The sequence below is a fragment of the Vidua chalybeata genome, chromosome 3 (assembly GCF_026979565.1).
Source record: "Vidua chalybeata isolate OUT-0048 chromosome 3, bVidCha1 merged haplotype, whole genome shotgun sequence".
In the NCBI taxonomy this organism is placed as follows: Eukaryota; Metazoa; Chordata; class Aves; order Passeriformes; family Viduidae; genus Vidua; species Vidua chalybeata.
Window position 1 is genome coordinate 101,045,555 of NC_071532.1, and position 18,652 is coordinate 101,064,206.

At 37.6% G+C, this 18,652-nt stretch overlaps 1 protein-coding gene across 2 annotated transcripts in view; it reads right to left on the reverse strand.

Annotated features, from left to right (window-relative positions):
- NBAS (NBAS subunit of NRZ tethering complex) overlaps nucleotides 1-18,652 on the reverse strand; it is a 159,517-nt gene that overhangs the window by 58,920 nt on the left and 81,945 nt on the right. For both annotated transcript variants that reach the window (XR_008429863.1, XM_053937943.1), the window contains exons 41-42: nucleotides 5,133-5,362; nucleotides 2,006-2,116 (exon numbers count right to left, since the gene is read on the reverse strand). Coding sequence is in view for 1 of the 2 variants with exons in the window: in XM_053937943.1 (XP_053793918.1) it covers nucleotides 2,006-2,116; nucleotides 5,133-5,362 (341 nt within the window). In the remaining variant the exon portion in view is untranslated. The remainder of the gene's footprint in view (nucleotides 1-2,005; nucleotides 2,117-5,132; nucleotides 5,363-18,652) is intronic.

The following is an 18,652-nucleotide window of genomic DNA, read 5'->3' on the forward strand; positions in this document are numbered from 1 at the left end:
ATTGGGGAAAGCAGACACTTGGACCTGATGTGTTTCAAGACTGTGATATGACTCTTTTTTTGTGTTCATACCCAAAGTTCAAACTAAACGCCAGTTGAGCATTAAATTATATGAACAGGATTGGCAGATGTATGCAGTGTTTTTAGGGCAGGGCTGATTGTAGATAGGAAGAGTTTATGATGTTGCTCATAAAGATTCTGGAACAAGAGGTTCTGTGACAGACAAACAAAATTTCATGTTGCTGAAATCATAAATTGCATTTTATAGAGCTTTGATAATCAAATGTGATCAGATTCCGCGAAAGAAATAACTAGATTTCCATTTAATTTTATGAAATGTCATTCTGAACAATTTTCAGACTCATATTCCACAAAAAAGTCATAATTCTTTGCCATCAAATAATCAAAGAAATAGTTAATACAAACTATGTTAATACAAACTGTGAAGCTCTTTTGAGCTTCTCCCTATGTAAAGTGGCTTATAGAAATACTGCATATTTGGTTAAAGAGATTAAGTCGTAGAACAAACTTAATTTCAGTTCAGAATGAATGAATAATGAAACATGTATTAATAATGCCATAATCCCAAGACTCAAATATACTGGTCATTTGCTGTCAATCAATTTTAACATGAGATTATGATACAAAAATATGCTCAGCAGCATATTATGCTATTATACATCAACTTTTAAGACTTTTTCACTAGAGAAAATATGGTTACTCTGTACTTCTGTGATTTCAGAATTCTATGAATGCTAACTCAAGGAGGACAAGAACAAAGAAAAGAATAGAAAACCGTTGCAAAACACCTTAGGTAATATTCGAGTCCCAGAGAAGACAGCTGGCTCTTTCACACTCAGCCCAATGTTGCCATGTTTATATCCTGACTGTCTGTTTTGTTTAAAGCAGTAAATAATTCAGCAGCATCAGAATTTAGAAGGTATGACTTCTCTGTTTTCTGGAGGAAGTGAAGAAAATCTCAGAACATTATTTCATCTTCTCCAGACAATTCACCAGGCTTTGTTTTTTATCCCTCACATTTTATAAAATGTTTCAATGCTTTTTTAAATTAATAGTTAATGTCAAGAGAGGTACCAACACTGCTGCAAGCTAAAGGTGCTTTAAGAAGTGAACACTTGAAACAAACCAAATTAATTTGATCATATCTGTCAGAACAGTAGGTAAGAGCTGCTGCATTACACAGGGAGTTCTACATCACTGTCATCTGCATGTGCTATTCAGGCAAGTAGCTTGGTCTTCCGTCAAAAGGGTTTAGACCTCTTTCAGTAGGCAAAAACTGCCTGACATGCTATAAGAGGTTAAAATACATAAACAAATAAATAAATAAATTTTAAAATAAAGGTCCCGAAGCCACTGTGGAATAGAGTTTATAAGCACCCCTCCCCTTAAACCACACCAGTGCCAGGTTTGGTCTGCCATAATCTTTTAGGCTAGAACAGTTTCAGTAAAACATTGTTAAAAGAAAAAGCCTGCTTCTATCAAAAAAATAAATTGATATGCACAGATGCAGAATGTGAATAGGGATAAATTGTGCCCATAATATTCCATATTATGGGCATCTATATTATCTATATTATTCTATATATATTTGCTCTAATAAAGAGCAAAATGCTAAAAGATAGAGAAACTATCATATTTCACGATATATTACAAGGACTGTAAGAGTAACTACAGGATAAGTTGCTATTGCAAGAGAGAACTAAACATTAAAAGTTGTGGACAGTTGAACACTGAAACAAAGTCCTGGAATACTCTGGAGAACACTAAGACACACATGGACTTTTAACCTTGCCTGCAACAGCAGTTTTCACAGCTGGTTACAGAAGCATTACATGGAAAAGACAAAAATTCCCATACTATCCCAACACAAGACAAATGAACACAGAACCCAAATTCCACTCCCAATATAATTAAATTCTGTCATACATTAGCATTTATTTTTGTGTAACAGAATTGTATGTGCATTTGCAGAGAAGACAACTTACCCACTGTCAGTGAATAAAAATTCCAGATGGGTCATGTAAACTTCCCAAAGTGGAACATTGTATCGCTGAGCCAAAGAAATAGCAATTTTATAGACATTTTCTTCAAGTGTCCTGGTAGAGGAGAGACATGAGAGAAAATAAGGAAAAGTTATGTTAAGCCCTATGAGACGTAATATGAAAATAAATATTTATGTTAAAAAACTCATTCTTTCTTAATTTTTTTTTCATAAAACAACAACGTAGAAAAAATTTGAAATAAAAATACATTAAGTGTGTCTCTCTGCATTTACTTATACTTGGTGCTCTGTTTGGGGAAAAAAATAGAAGAAAAAAAACTACAGAGGTTATTTCAAAGACAGGAACCTACTCCACAAACACTGGTTCTCAATGGCAACATCCACTGTTGCTAAAGCAAAAATCTCAGTTTTCATTCCATTTCAATTACAAAGTGATGAAGGATGTAACTTGTCACAGTTAGCATTTATTTGATTTAGTTGCAACATGTATGGTGTTTTAGCACAACTGGTATATAAATCCTCAAAGCTATACCTAGCAGCTCACAGACAGAAACACACCTAGGATTTGTAGACTAAAAGGTGTGAAGATGTCCAGCTCACTCTGTCCTAAAATATTAAAAACTGCTTTTCTGTTAGTGCGTAATCCCTTTGCCTAAACAACAAACAGATGGAGAATATGGTAAAATATGAAAGCCTAAAGTTAACTTCATGCTAATCTTTACTAATCCAGTATACTATGGTTCAAATAGAGATGAACAGTTCTTGTTTCTGGCCTGGCATAGAAGCAATACTGTTAAGGCTGATGCTGGGATTTCTGGATTTTGATTTCAGTTTGGTTGGGTTGGGTCTTTTCAGGATAATTCCAAGAAAAACACTATCTCTGCGCAATTACTTCCTCACAGGCCTGTCATGAACAACTTTGATAAAATATACTTAATGTGAATCCTTGTGAATCCTCCTGCCTGAGTAGGGAGGTTGGGCAAGATGACCTACAGAGGTCCCTTCCAAACTCAGCCATTCTGTGATTCAGTGAAGGAGGAAGATGGTATGAATGCTTTAGCTGCAAAATAATCCAGTCAATCATACAAATCAGGAGTAGATCCTGGAACTAGTGAAATTCTTTCCTCGTGGAACTTTATAAGCTATACCAAAATCCCCCCTTCGTAAGAGTGGCATGCAGCAGCAGCCTAAGGCAGTGGTGGTTTAGGGAAATTACACCATATCAATGAAGAACAGTACAAGCAATTTATTCATTGTCAAGGTAACGACAAAAACAAGTAGCTGCTGCACAATGAAAAGCTGAAAAAAATGTCCATTATCTTGCAAAGAATCCTTTAACTTTCTTTTACAGACCCCTTTTCATGCCCAGCCCTGACTGTCTTGTCAGTGTGAGCCCAAGGACTGCCAAAGGAGTCCTCACTGAATGCTCCAGCACAGGCACACTTTGGATGTATTTTGGTGTTGTTTCACCAAGACTGGTGGAAACCCAATAAACAACAGCCTCCAAAGATATACACAAAATACAGAAGATAAAACAGACAACTACTGGTTAGCTAGTTTTAGCAAATTGTTCCTTCTAGTACAAAGCTGTTTTGTAAATAAGATGCAATCTTTTCCAGGTGCTGTTCCTTCAAAACAGCACTTCATAAAAGATTAAAAAACATGAGGCACTTAATTAAAAAATAAGAACAAATATGCTACAAAATTACATTGAATTTGTGCATCTTTTTCATTAGAAAATGCAGATTAAGACTCCACTGAGAAGATTAAAGCAAGGAAGCTGCAAGCAGAACAAGTAATTAACTGGATCTTTGCAACTGCCCAATATGGAAGTGCTACTCTCATTCGCTTACTAAGAAGCCTTACTTTTACTAACCCTTTCATATTGTGTTTTTACCTCTACTTCCTGTAATGAACTTTCTCTTCATCTTTATTTTACAAAAGACAGTATCTATGAACTCTTGGGTGACAATATAAGTAACTCTGCTGCAATCAAAGTAAGTATCTGTAATAGAAAAGACTACTTGTATTGAAGTTGCTGTAGGTAGTCAACAGGATGTAACCTAGTGGCACACTAGACATGTGCTTAGTAACAATATATACAAAGCAGGCAATTCCAATGGAAATAGTAAAAGATGATTGAAAGCTATTTTTATGAATGCAGTGACCAAATCTGTGCAGGTACAAATTTCACAGATGTAAAGCATCATCTTAGTGTCCAAAACCTGACCTTATACAACTACTCTTAATTGGTATATCAATTCCATTTAGTAGCAAATTTGTATTGGAATTGTAGCTATGAGTAGCTACACATGTGGAAAACTGAAAATACTTAAATATGCTCTTCAAAAGCTTTATGCAGACATCAGCTGAAAATCTGAGATTATATTTCAAGCTTCTTATTGCAGAGAACTCTTCCTCTGACAGTCTGTCAACTACTCAGCTGTGACTGTCCCTAAAACGTAAGTCATATTTGTGACTTGTTTACAGCTTGAAGTACCTGCATGCAGATATTAATTAAAGGAATTTTTAAAATGAAAAGTACTATCCTATATCTTTCTATTTTTTTCTATTCTGGATTTCTGAAAGATGAGATAAAAGCATGCTAAATATCAGAATATATGTGGTGAAGTACTTCCAAATCACCACAGGAAAATAATACAGCTATATACACCAGTTCTAACTAAATTATTAAGAATAAAATACAACTTTTTTAACAACTTTTTTTTTTAACAATAGTTCATTCCAAACTTTGATGCCAGGGCATACTCTAATACATTGCTAGGGCAGGTTTACATGAGATGAAAGGAAGAGACCAAACCTTCACCTATGCTCTGCTTTCATTAATCCCTGATTAACTTTAATATTAGCAGTTAGTACATGAAGAGTTATAGATTCAATTATAAATCCATTATTTGAGCAACATTTCATTTAAGTAGAGCAGTTACATAAAAAAAGCTCCAATTGTAGCAACGTTACAGTGTAAATCTCCAAAGCAAGTGAATTATCTCTCTAAAGGTCAGCACTACTTTCCATTTACTCTCCTAATTTAAAGCATAAAGCTATTCTATTCTGAAACAGAGAAAACAAACCTAATACATATTACTTACTCTGCCAATCCTAGTATTGTTTCTCTCTTGTACTGTGCATCTGCTGTAAATCTCTGGACATCCACTCCTTTGCCAAGTCCTTGCAGAGTCTGAGCCTGAGTGAAGTCCAGCAGTCGTTCATTGTAGTAATGCAGCTGACTTATCAAATTGGTGATTTCTTCAGGCCAGTCTGCCTGGGCATACTGAGTAACATGCTTTGTGACCATCTGAATCAACTCTTTTGGATCAGCCTGCAAAAATAATAGACAACAAACTAAAAAAAAAAAATCCCTGTTAATTCTGAACAAAAAAATATCAATATATAATTGATCCCTGTATTCAGAACTAGGAAATTTGTTTCCATTTCTGAGAAATTTTAAGTAAACAGAATTTAAAATTTTCTGTAAGGCCCATTTGCTCTGATATTATAATTTATCCCTTTGCAATGTTTTAGACTACACCAAATGATACAAATATGTTTTAAAAATCCAAACAAACTTATCTCACCAAATTAATAGTAATAAATGTTTCACTATGACTTAATTTCTTTGTTTTTAAATTCCTCATTTTTATTTACATTGAACTAGGCGACTGATTGGTCAAACACTGAAGTAAGAGAAAAGTTACTGAATTTCTGATACACTTCTATTATACAGATTTGAGAGAGGAATAGCTTTTAAGTGTTGAGAACTAATACTTTCAAAGAAGTATTGCAGGATCCACAAATTACTCGAGGCACTGCCTACACCCTCAATCTTCAAAGAATAAAATACTGATCATCTATGGACTACAGCAACCTCAGTTTTCAAAATACCTTAATCACAAATAAAACTTACTTTTCTGTGTTAGAAATTACACACCAAGTGCATCTCTTATAAACCATTCACTTCTGTAGTCAAAAATCCTCATAACATAGCAAAAATTTAGAACACAAAGCATGAAAAATGAATGCATGTACTGTGGAGTGTTCCAATTTATCTCAACATCTGAACAGTGGCTATGTCAAGGCACCTCCACTTGAACAGAGCTCTGTGTAACATCTAAACACTTGGCTTATTTAATATCTTGATTTCTCTCTTCCATGAAAAATGAGGGCACCAGCAGCTCAATGCCAAAAAAATGCACTGTGACTTCTGTGTGGCATCCACTGAGGAAGGAGTACTTTCAAAAGAGCCAATAAAAATACCTCGGGATGCCAGTGTAGATGAAATATTGAGAAACAGCTGATGTAACTGCTGTGATCTCAAAAATGTTGAGTGTACCCAAGCAATATACTTTGAATTATTCTGCTACATTAGAAGATAAACTTGTCAACATTGACTAGAGTGCACAGCTGGGTAAAACATGCACCAGAAGTTTAAACCTTGAGGTGTGCTTTATTTTTTCCGTGACTTAATGGTCATTCTAAATTGATTTTTTTCCAAGTATCTTAATTGACAGGCTGCTCACTGAGTCACATTAAATGCTACAGGGCATCCTTTTTCCTCTCAACTCTACACTTCCAAAGCCCTCCAAACATTGCAAACTCAATGGTTTTATGAACAACAGCAGCACTTCTTTCAAGGCTGCTTAGGAGATTGGTACTAGAATAATACAACTTCACAAAAAGAGACAGGCAAGCAGAGCAGTACCTCTACAACACAATTATATCAGCTGGAAACCCATCCACAGCTTATTATGTACCCTGGTACCTCATTCTGTGTGATACACTAGAAAACAGAGCATGGAGACAGGGTAAGTCAGAGCAAGACAGGGAAATATGTTTAATATAACCAGTCCACTGACAAGGGTAAGTTCCTCTGACAACCTATGGGAGTAAATTTGCTCTCTTTTGTCAGCTTTCCCCTCTCTCCATTAAGGCCCCATTTGTTATATTTCTGTAAAAGCACCTGTGTGTAATCTTCCATGCTGCCCATATATGGTCCCAAGGACCTTATTTAGAGATAATGTCTTGCGGTCTATTGGTCTTACTAATGTCAAATTTAGAATAAAAGAATCATACACTACGTGAATACCCATGTATATATAAACCCACATACATATGGCAAAATAAAGTGCAACCTCTTCAATTTAGAAGACAAAAATTATACATTTAGATTAAGAAAACACAAATGAAGTTTTTTTACTGCAAGTAGTTGCTAAAGATTGTCTTATTCTGTTCACCACCAGAAATCTTTCAATCAAGTGTTATTCTCTCATCTCTTAAAAAACCTACAGCCCAAACTATCGCAGCATATGAATCCGAAATTAGAGAAATCCCACAGTCTTCTGTCTGGTATCAAGACGCACTGAACTTCTATTTCTTCATTTTAAGTATTCATTTTTTAACATCTTCACATTTTTAATAATACATATCTTTTAGAAGAAAAGCAAAACTATTTCTACACCCATTAGATACCTAATTCAATTAGACATGATGCTTGTTCTAATGAACAGTAAGAAAGAAAAATCACTACAGCTGCATCATTAGTTTTCAAAATATGTTTTAACAAATTTTAATTGAAAAAAACCGTTGCAACTAGCTAGTAACAGTACTTGGCCATGAAGAAAATCAGCAAAATCAGTCAAGTCTGAATCTTACTGTAGCATTCACAGAGTTTTTCAATTCTTGGACTTTCTTCAAATTGTAACAGACAGCAATTTGAGTAAATATAAATTAATTTTGACAAGTAAGACCAATAAGATGCCATATTCAACTTGTTCCCTTTATAACATCTCCTGTCAAAAACCACACCAACAACCCCAAAGAGCTACTACACAATTCTATTGGTTTATCAGAGTCCTTCAGCAAAGTTAGAAATTGTGCTTAGGTGTCCAACTCCCCAATTTGCCAGATAATCTCCTCCAGTACTTCTAGACAGATGTTTGAAAAAAAGCCTTCTCTCCTGTGATCATGCAGGAAGGGCATTTTACAGGCATATATTGTAAACACAGGGTAAGTTTCCAGAGAAGGCAGAAGAGCTGACCCACATGTATTAATGCCCTTAACTCAGAAGCCTCCCTAGCACTGCCAGGGGAAATCCCTCAGGAACCCCCTGCCAATGCATTTCACTCATCTACTATATTTGTGCTGACAGAGGCCTTAGGATTTAGGACAAAAAAAAATTGAGAGAAAAGAAAAAGCACACATCACTTCAGCACAAAGCTATTTTAATTTCATGCTCTTAAATGTGATTTACTCAGCACAGGTCAGGTTTCTATCCCTATTGCCCCACTGGTCATTACCAATAAGCCTCAGCAGGGATTCAGAGTCCACCTGAGTAAATGTTTTAAAGCAGTTCTTCTTTTTTGACCACCCTCTGGAAGTGACATCAATGAAGCCCCTCAATATATGTGCCACTGTGATAGTATAAAAGCAACACTGTTTTTATAATGAAATTGGAGATTTTGATCTTGGAATGTCATCATTCTTATGCCTGAATTAATCTTCAATTTTTGGGGCTTTTTTTCCTGGCAAGTTGGTATGCCTTTTTTCCTCCTCCAATCTATATAAGACTTAATTCAGTCATACGCATCACAAACAAATAACAAAACAAAACAAAACAAAACAAAAAAAAAAAAAAAAAAAAAAAAAAAACAAACAAAAAAAAAAAAGAGCTGTTATGCTGTTCCTCTCCTGCTCAGTAAGTAGCAATAATTTAACAACTATAGTAACACTAATAAAATAATAGTAATAAAAAAAGCTCTACTGTGAACACTTTATCTCTGATATGATAATAGATCACTGTAAGGCTATTTGGCTTGCTTACTTCTTTTAAGACCAAGAATCCATCTAATTGTTCTTAAATAAATAATCTACAGACTGCAATACAGAAATTATAAAAAAAAACTCATCAGGAAAACTGCTTAGATCAGAGGCCAATCTGTTTATAATCACCTCAAAGACAAAACTGACACTGTGGACCTCTCTGGATTGAGGTTGGAAAGCATTTCCCTCACCTCTTGAACTGTAATCTTTTGGCAATGGGCAAAAGCTGCCACTGCAGCCAGCCACAGAAATCCAAAGGGGAAGGCAGAAGACAGGCTCCCTTGTGCCCAGATCCCTGTAACATCACCTTTGTTTTACACCATTTTAAGCATTCCTAAGAAAGGTCTCATGTTCCACATACAACAAGCAAAATCCTTATGGTTAGCAAAACAAGGAGATGATAGCACATGAGCAAGAGCAACCAGTTGTTCTAGTGTTGTTTTCATAGAACTGCAGAATGGTTTGGGTTAGAATGGACGTTAGAGATCCTCTTGTTCCAAGACCCCTGCCATGGGCAAGGACAGCTGAAACTAAACCAGGTTGCTCAGAGACCCATCCAAACTGGCTTTGAAGACTTCCAGGAATGGGGCATCCACACCTTTTCTAGGCAACCTGTCCCAGTGCCTCACCACCTTCACATTGAAGAATTTCTTCCTCATACCTAATCTAAACCTACCCTCTTTCAGTTAAACCCAATCCAAACCTTCCCTCTTTCAGTTTAAGCCCATTCTCCCTTGTCTAGTCACTACATGCCCTTGTAAAAAGTCCCTCTCCACATCTCTTGTAGCCCCTTCAGGTACTGGAAGGTGCTATGAGGTCTCTCCATATTCTTCTCTTCTCCAGACTGAACAACCTCAATCCTCTCAGACTTTTCTTTTAAGAGAGGCGTTCGAGCCCTCTGAGCATCTCTGTGGCCTCCGCTGGACCTGTTTCAACAGGTCCATGTCCATTTTGAGGTTCTGGCCTCAGGGCTGGAGACAGCACTGCAGGAAGGCTCCCACAAGAGTGAACGGGCAGAATCACCTCCTCACGCTGCTGCCCACACTGCTTTTGATGCAGCCCAGGCTTTCTCAGCTGTGAGCGCACGTCACTGGCTGATGTCAAGCTTCTCCTCAGAGAAACACTTTTTTGCTCTGATTTCTATCAGCTATTCCAACAAGAATGAGGAATAATTTCTCCCAAGAGTAAATGTTTTCATAGGTTTTTTTCCTACCATGTGCTCTCTTACAGATTTTCTGATTGATAAGTCAGGTTGAGGTAGAAAAATCTCATCATTTCATCTGATAGCTCTTTTAGTGAAAGTAACACATGGCATATAAAAGGTTAGAGTGTCAACTGAAAGAACATTTCTGAAAATAGAAAATTACTACATGGTTTTGAGTGAAGTGCCTACTAAATTCATAGCATATATTTCATTTCCCATTTGCAGTCAGCATTACTCCCAGTAAGTGCCATGTTTTTAGTAATAACCCTAACCTTCTGTCTATCTCCCTTTAGTCTAAAAAAAAATCACTGCGCTTTCTTTTTGAATAAATGATGTAATTGGCTATTCTTTCAGAATATGTCTTGAATTTTGACCTATATGGTAGCAACTGTAGTCATATACAGACTTTGGGACAAGCATAAACTCTTACTGCAAAACTTTACTGCAGTATTATGCAATTTCAGTTTAAGTAAAATACTGTTTCTTTTTAATTTGTACAGTTACTTGACTTGATACATGCAAATATTTCTGTATCTTACTAATTCAAAGGCTGAAAACTAGATATATCATGAGCTACAAAAACACTTAACTTCATCCTCCCTGACAGCTATTAAAATGTCAAAAGTCAGATATTTTTCATCCTAATCCAAGAGCACTGCTAGCACTTCTGAGAAGTGTTTCTCAGTGACCACCTTACATTATTGGGATACACATTTTCATTTGTAGTCTCCTCAGCTAAATACAGAGGCCAATCTAGCATTTAGCCTCAATCAAGGAGTCAAGCAACTAAAAAACAAAGGGACGGAGAAGCCTACTCTCTCACTCGATGGAAATTCAGCAGTTGAAAAGTAACCTATATTGCCAACTCAGATGAATGAAATTTTGCTAAAATGTTCTTAATTATTAGATGACTAATAAATTTCAAGCAGGTTGCCTGCAAAATCCATGATGCTCACTGACTGGAGAAAACAGTTACAGAAGCCTGGAAAAGGAATGTAAAAGAGAAGATAAAACTACTTGACTAGGGTAAGACTGCTTCAAAAAGCTGTTGGTCACCTCTGTACTGTCTCCCAGAGAGGAACAAAACCCTCCACAAGAAGGAAAAGCATTAGCACTTATCCCAGCTATCTCCCTCACATGAAAAATCACTACTATGTCTCCAGAGAAACATGGGCAAGCTAAAACTCAACTCTCTGCTGAAATGAAAGGCTAGTTTGAAGATCCTCTTTTCTAAAGAAAATTTCTAAACATCTGTCTAAAGAACAACACTTGGTCTGCTTTCAGAAGTAGGATTTGACAGAACAGTTCATATAACCCTTGAGAAACAGAAATAAGCAAGACTGTAAGCATCTAATTTCGTACGTACACTTTATCTTGAAGAAATGAAACAGGGGAATGGGGGCAACACCTAACAACCATGTAACAATAGATATTTTCTGAGTCACCTAAATATTATTTGGTCCCAACTAAGAATGGCAATACTTTGTCATGTTGTGTTCTTAACAAAGAAAGCTGAGGATCTGTGAAACATTGGCTGATCTATATTAAACACATCACAACCAAAAGAATCTACTTGTCACTTGGCTACAGTGTCCCTAATTACTGGATTAGGTTTTAGTGATCATACCAGAAGATGTTCAAAACTAACTATATTTGCTGGTAGTTCAGGAGAGCTTACTTCAGCTTTAAGCCTTTGGAAACACCACAGCTTAGTGAGTTCTCCATTTTTATTAGCTTTTTTTGTTAGATATTGAATTTGATATTCCATTTTTGTTAGATATTCACTCATTTAGAAAATGTGTGATTATGTATTGAGACATCACTGAACAATAAGCAAATCAATGAGGAAAATTCACAAAATATGAAAAGCTAGAAAGGTGTCATGGTTTGACACTGGTGCAATGCCAGCGCCCCCATGAAAATACACCTTCCTAAATAATTGCTGTGAGATGCTATCAGGAACAGAGCAGAGCAGGCCCAAGCTTAATAACAAAGGGAAAAAAAAACTTTATTAGACTACTACTACTACTGCTATAAAAGACACACACACACACTAAATCCAAGATGAAGACCCTCCAAAACACCCCTCCTCCCCCCACCCAATTTCCAAAACAACCATTGTGGAACATCACCCGGGATTCCTGATCAAGTTGCCACCCTTTAGATAATCAGTACTCAGTCTATCAAGGGAGAGAGGAGTCTCTCTTGCGCCACAGACCCCCCAGGAAAAACAGTTGCCACCTCCTGTGTTTCCCTGTCACACATGGCAACCGCCCAGAGAAAATCTGCCAGTGTGACACTCTCCTTTCCATGTCACAGTGCTCTCACCACCGTGCATGGACAGACTGCCCATAGGGCTCCTTTAAGGATGCTTTGCCAAAGACCCAGAGAAACAACAGTTCAGCTTCTCATCTTGGGACTACAGTCCCCCCCATTTTCCCCTGGGGCCAAGGGTCCAAGAACAGAGATCATCTTCTTCCTGAAGACAGAGGGCATCACCACACCCTCTTCTTCCTGAAGACAGAGGGCATCACCACACCCTCCTCAGCTTTTTCTCTGTTCTCTCCATTCCTGTGCTGGTAGTTGCTGAAGCAGGTCTCTTTGGTTCACCACTGCATCTCCCTAAAATGCAGTCTCTATTGCAGGAGATTTTGGTTCAGTCTATGGCTAACAAGAAAAGTCCAGCCAAAAGCTACTCCATCATCTCCTCCCACCTAAAAATTTCTTCTTTTAACATCTCAGGTCCCGGACTGTCTCTCATCTACTTCAAATCAAGGAGGAGTAATATTTTACAAAGCCTTCATTTCCCAGGATAGGGTTAAAAGTTCAGACTCCCTGGACGGCTGAACTCTCTGCCCAGAACTAACTCCAACTCCCACACTGGGCATCTCCGCCCCCTTCTCCTTCTCCTCTGCTGGCAAATTTCCAGGTGCCATCAGGCTCTCTGTCTCTTTGCCTCTGGGGGCGGGGGGGAACAAAGGCATCTCTGTTTCTCTCCACCCTTCCACCGGCAGGAGCTGGCTCGGTTCCAGACCCTCAGCCCCCTTGGCCTACCTGGACAAGGCCGCGTGGCTTCCCCTCCCGCACCCAGCCCATGGCTGGGCAGGGGAGAGTCTGCACTGCACTCTCCGAGGACCGGAACCAAAGAGACAGTTCCCCTGGGAGCTCTTGCTTTTAACCCCCTGTGTTCTCAGAGGCATGTCCATACCTTCAGTGGTCAATCCAAATCTGACCACTGATTGGTTTGACTACCAACTTCCTGAAAAAATTCACTTCCATGTCAAAACACAACACAAGGAACTTGTAAGTGCTAAAAAAGCACCTGGAACGTGTTTTATAAAGAATGGTAAAACTGATAGAATATGTTTGAAAAGTGCTCAAAATCAGGAAGCAGAGAAGTGGCAGGATCCCATGGAGAAAAGGTGTGGAAGGAGCACTCATGGGTAAGTCCATAGCAGTAAGAATCATGAGATCTTTGTGTCAGCCCTCACTGCTGAAGGTGTGGGGAGAGAGCTCAGAGGAGCCACATGAGTTAAATGAATCTGGAAGGTGTCAGTTATGTGCCATGACCAGCTGGCATTCATCCCTTAGTTCTGAAGGAACACAAATGTGAAATTACTTTAAATGGCAGGCCAAGGTGCATCAACAAACATTTTTAAAATAACATGCCAGAGTGCAAGTTCCATCTGAAAAAAATAGGACGCAAAAGGGATCTTCATAGGGATTGTAGCCCAGCAAGTCAAAGGCCCATCCCCAGTAAGATGGCAGACTATATAACAAATAGTAAGACCACTGAGCATTAAGAGATGGGTGGGAAAAGATCAGCATGCCCTCTGTTCACTGGCTGGAGGGCTATGAGGGTATCAAAGAGCACACAGACTAACAGAATTAAATACACAGAAATCTTGCAAAATATTTTCACAAGTTTTCACACTGAAGTCCAACAAGAAAATGGAAGTTATTGATGAATTGGAAGAATTGTCCTTTCACTAACTGAAATCTGGTGAAACAAGAGATAGAAGCTTGGAGATCACTTTTCAGAGAGGAAAAAGTCAACAGCAAGTCCTGCAGAGGCCAAATTCAATAGATTTACCCACCAAGTGTTAATGGGTATCAGTACCTGAACATGTATAAACATGTTATTAACATGTTAGTAGTGTAGGATATAAAACAATAAGAAGTATTAGGCGTAACAGCAGCATGAAAGAGAAGTGGAGCAACCCAAAGACCAGCAAAGAAACTTGAACTTGATGCAGAACATACAACAGAAATTTCCAACAGTGAAACAACAGGGAAAAATTACACTGCCAAATGAAACTTGCTAGTTTTCAGCATCACAAGCAAAACAGAAAGAGGGGCCAGAGATGAGGGCTTGAATCAGGACTTAAAAAACCCCAAGTTTCAAGTCCATCATAGGCCAAAAATAAAGAGCACTACCATTTTACCATCTACAGCAGCCTTAGTGCTAGCCATTGCATTTATGAATGGAAAGCTGAACGTCCAGACAAAATGAAACAAGACTGTCTGACACAGTTTGTCAGTTCTGCATGTTAGTTATGCACATGATGTAAAACATCATGTACATAAATCCAAGTTGAGATTAAAAATGTATACATTATCTCTAGTAAGCTGAAGTCATCATTTAGGAATGTGACAGGATATGCAAACCAATATGCAATCATTTAATTAGCATTCCAATAAGAGATTTAGAGATTATCTCGTGAAGAGACTTAACCTTTAGCTGCACTAGAGTGCCAGGTTAAACCCATTAAGACCTCATCTAGTATGGGTAATAGATCTGCTATCAGATGCATCAGATCTGCCACCCTCCCTTTTTCCTGCCTTCTTATACAATATCTATTTCCATTTCAAATTAGGTCTTTATTTTCAACATCCTATATTTGGAATATTACATAAAGCAGTAGCATATGGACCATAGCTGGGAGTTTTACTTCTCTGGATTAATATAAACATATTTATAATTTATACCAACCTTACACAAGCAAGCAACAAAACCCTGGGAGCCAGGTGAAGCTGGCAGAATGAAATCCTGGTAGACCAACAGAAATTTCTACATATTCCGTCCCAAGTTCAAAGCACTCCTCTTTTGACCGAATTTTGCCTCTTAAGAGATGCTGATAGAGGCTTTCCAAAGCAGCAAGCAACAGGAAAGAGAAGCAGATTAAGTGCACAGAGCACAAGTTCACTGCATAATGTACCCTGTCATATAGGTTAAATAAATATCAGGCTATTTAACTCTGTGGACTGAACTCACAGGTTCTTCATCAATTCTAGGCCACAACAAGAGAAGCATCACTAAGGAGAATCTTTGAGCTTAGCAGTTCAACATATTGTCAGTTGCAACGCACAAAAGGACAGGATTCAAACTCACCTTCTTGAATGAAAAGTAACATATAAGGGAAGAAAATAAAAAACTGAGAATTTTCTGCTAACAGCAAATTTCCTCATCTGCTATTATCTGCAAATTCCCGTTCCCCTCCATATCTTAGCAGTATTTGTTGTAGCTGTTGTTTGAAGTCCAAGAAAAAGTTTGCCCCCTCAGCTGAGGTCAGTAAAATAATCCTCTTCAAAACAACAGAAACACCTCAGCAACAGAGTATTAGCATGAGGACAGGAACAAAACATATTAATTAACCTCAGGATAATTAAGCATTTACACTCCCTTCTAGAGTAAACAATTTATTCCAGTCAATTATCAGATCACCAGGATAGGACAAATGAGGAGATAAGCTGCTAACAAGAATTACCCAGCAAATTTCTTGGTCAATTGTACAGCTTTTCTTTTTGTTCATCAAGACTGGGAGTTATTGAGAGGTGAATCAGAGTGGCAATGGGGCAAGCCCTGGATGCTGTGCAAGCAAGGCTCAGCAACAGCTGAAACAGGCATGTTACCAACCTTTCTAGCCACAAATGCAAAAGCACAGCACCACAGGAGCTCCAGTGGAAAGTCAGTCCCATCCTGTTACAGACCTAAACCAAAAATAAATATAGGTCCTCAAAGGGTAATTAGTCTTCTCATACAAGTATGTTCCACACACAGTCCATTCCTGGAAATTTTGTTCTGTTCTTCTGACCTTTATTTGCGTTTTTCTTAGGTTGGAGAGCTCCTTCAACATATTGCTCAGGACAAGAAAGTAATATAGCTCAGATGCCTTAAACTGTGACTGCTGTGTTTATGTTGTCGTAACAACTAAAAACTGAAATAGTCTGGGACACAAAATTAAACTAATACGTTACAGACAAATCCCTTTGTTTGTCCTAGGAGCAAAAGAATAACTTTACCAGAAACTGAAATTACCAAGATGATTTCCTTTTGAGCATCAATAGTTCAAAAAGTCATAGTGAGAATTTCTGACAATTTATGATTCTGGTTTGTTGCACAGATATTAGCTGTCAGTATACGGATTCTTGGACATCACAATTAAAACAAACAAAAAAAGAAACAAGCCTTCATGCAACAGACCCAAACACTGTTTCAAAATATCTTTCTTGACTAACTGGCAAGTCTTGAAAGTCTGTCCTAGCCAATGGAAGAGCAGCTCTCCTCACATTGCCCATTATCCTTGTAACATTATGCTCTGTCATTTCCATTCTACCAACAATTCTCCTGTTCTGCCAGAAGTACTCATGAACTCTTTTCAAACAATGAAAGAAATGAGAAACAATTTTAAAATGAGAAACACAGTTTGTGTAGACTTTTCCATGCTTCCATACAGTTTCCTTTAATTCAGACATTTTTCCAGCAGTATACTTGATTCACTGGACTAGAAAAATCACACCTACTGTGACACAGATGCTACTAGACAGAAATACATGCTCTGTGATCTTAAGGTTTCACCTTCTGAGTAGCTGAAGTGCCAGACTTACATCATTACTGACCATGTAAAGAGTGAGAATGGGGGAAAACAATTGGCTGTACACCCTCACCCACAGAAATGGACTCAGATACCTTCTTTCTAAGAATAATGTACAGCTTGAGGCAGGCAAAGGACCTAGGGATGCACTGCTGCTTTCACAAGCAGCCACAAGATAAAGGTGATGCAAGCCAACAGTGCCATGAGCTGGAAGACAATCTACTACGGAATGACATCTCCAGCTGAGTGTAACATTTTCACAGAAGTTTGAGATCAGTTTTCTTTTCCTCCCATGATACTCTAAGGAAACACAAAAAAAACCACCCAGAACTCATGGCTAGATCTATTCCCATGGACAGAAACTAGAATGGCATTGATGAACCAACTTGCAGGGGGACCCATTCTTTATTAACAGCATCTAATATGTTAAACAAATGTCTGTTTTACATAAAAATTAAGTATAAATTGGGCATTTAAGTCTGGCGTTTAGCATTTTTGGTTTGGATTTTTGGAAAAAAACAAGTGTGTTTATTTTGCTCAAAAGTATCTGTTTCTATTTCTTGTTTTATACTTCTATGGCATTCCTTCACTCAATACTCTTGGAATTAGTAACAATGAATTATAAATTAATATTTGCCTATGTTGTTTTTTTACTGGCATCCAGGCCAGTTTTGGTGGGGCTTTTTCCTGTTTTTTTTGGCATGATCTTCACTCAATCTTCTTATACAACTGTTTTCAAAAGCTATTGTTTAAGAGTAGCTTAAACATAGAACATACAATTTCTAGCATACAACTTAGAATACAATATTTATCACAGTCACATACAGTATTTTACCAAGATGGAACAAAATATTAGCCAAAGATCACATCACAGTTAAGAGACAAACTGCATGGTGCCATTGATAAGACTTATTAAGTTGCAATGGGAATATAAATAGTTCAATCTAACATCTCTGTCCTCATTCTTATAACTCATACTTTCCAAAGGCTTCTTAGATCTTCCTGTAAAATAGGACTGTTTAAAAAAGCTAAAGTAAGAAAAAAACTCCCACAAAAACCCACAAACCTTTTCATCAAAGTTGTCTTGCAGCAAGAAGATTTACAGGCTCAAAGAAAGCATTTTAACAAACATGAATTAATTCATCACAACCAACATATTTTTCAAGCCCCACAGTTGTGGGCTACATTTTCCTTTAGCATCTAACCAGAAGAGAGTAAAATGAACATCTCAGCAGGAACATGAAAGGCTTCTTAATTGCAGAATTGGGTGAGTATCAAAACAGGCTTTCTGCTGTAAATCAGGAGTCATTCTTAACATGGAAAAAAACAATTCTCTCATGCCACAGTGGTGATTGCTTCCTTTTCAGAAAACTTGTGACCAGAAGTGTTCTTTTAGCTACAGTTGAGAGACAGGCTGAAACCCAAGCAGTCCAGAGAGCTTCTTCACAGGAGGAAAGAACTGTGTAAATTCAGAGAGGCTCTCTTGGAGCAAACTAGAGTTTTTATGCAGGTACCTCAGTAAGAATGGCAATCAATGCCTTATTAAACTTTTGTATGTTACCTCTTCCATTTAGTATGGACTTCACCATGAAACTGCTTTAACCACTGGCAATGGAGAATGGGCAAAGTAGTGCCATTCCAAAACCAGAAACTTATCAAAGGAAATAAAAAAATTCCTCAATGAATGAGGATGAATTTTCAAAACACCATATGT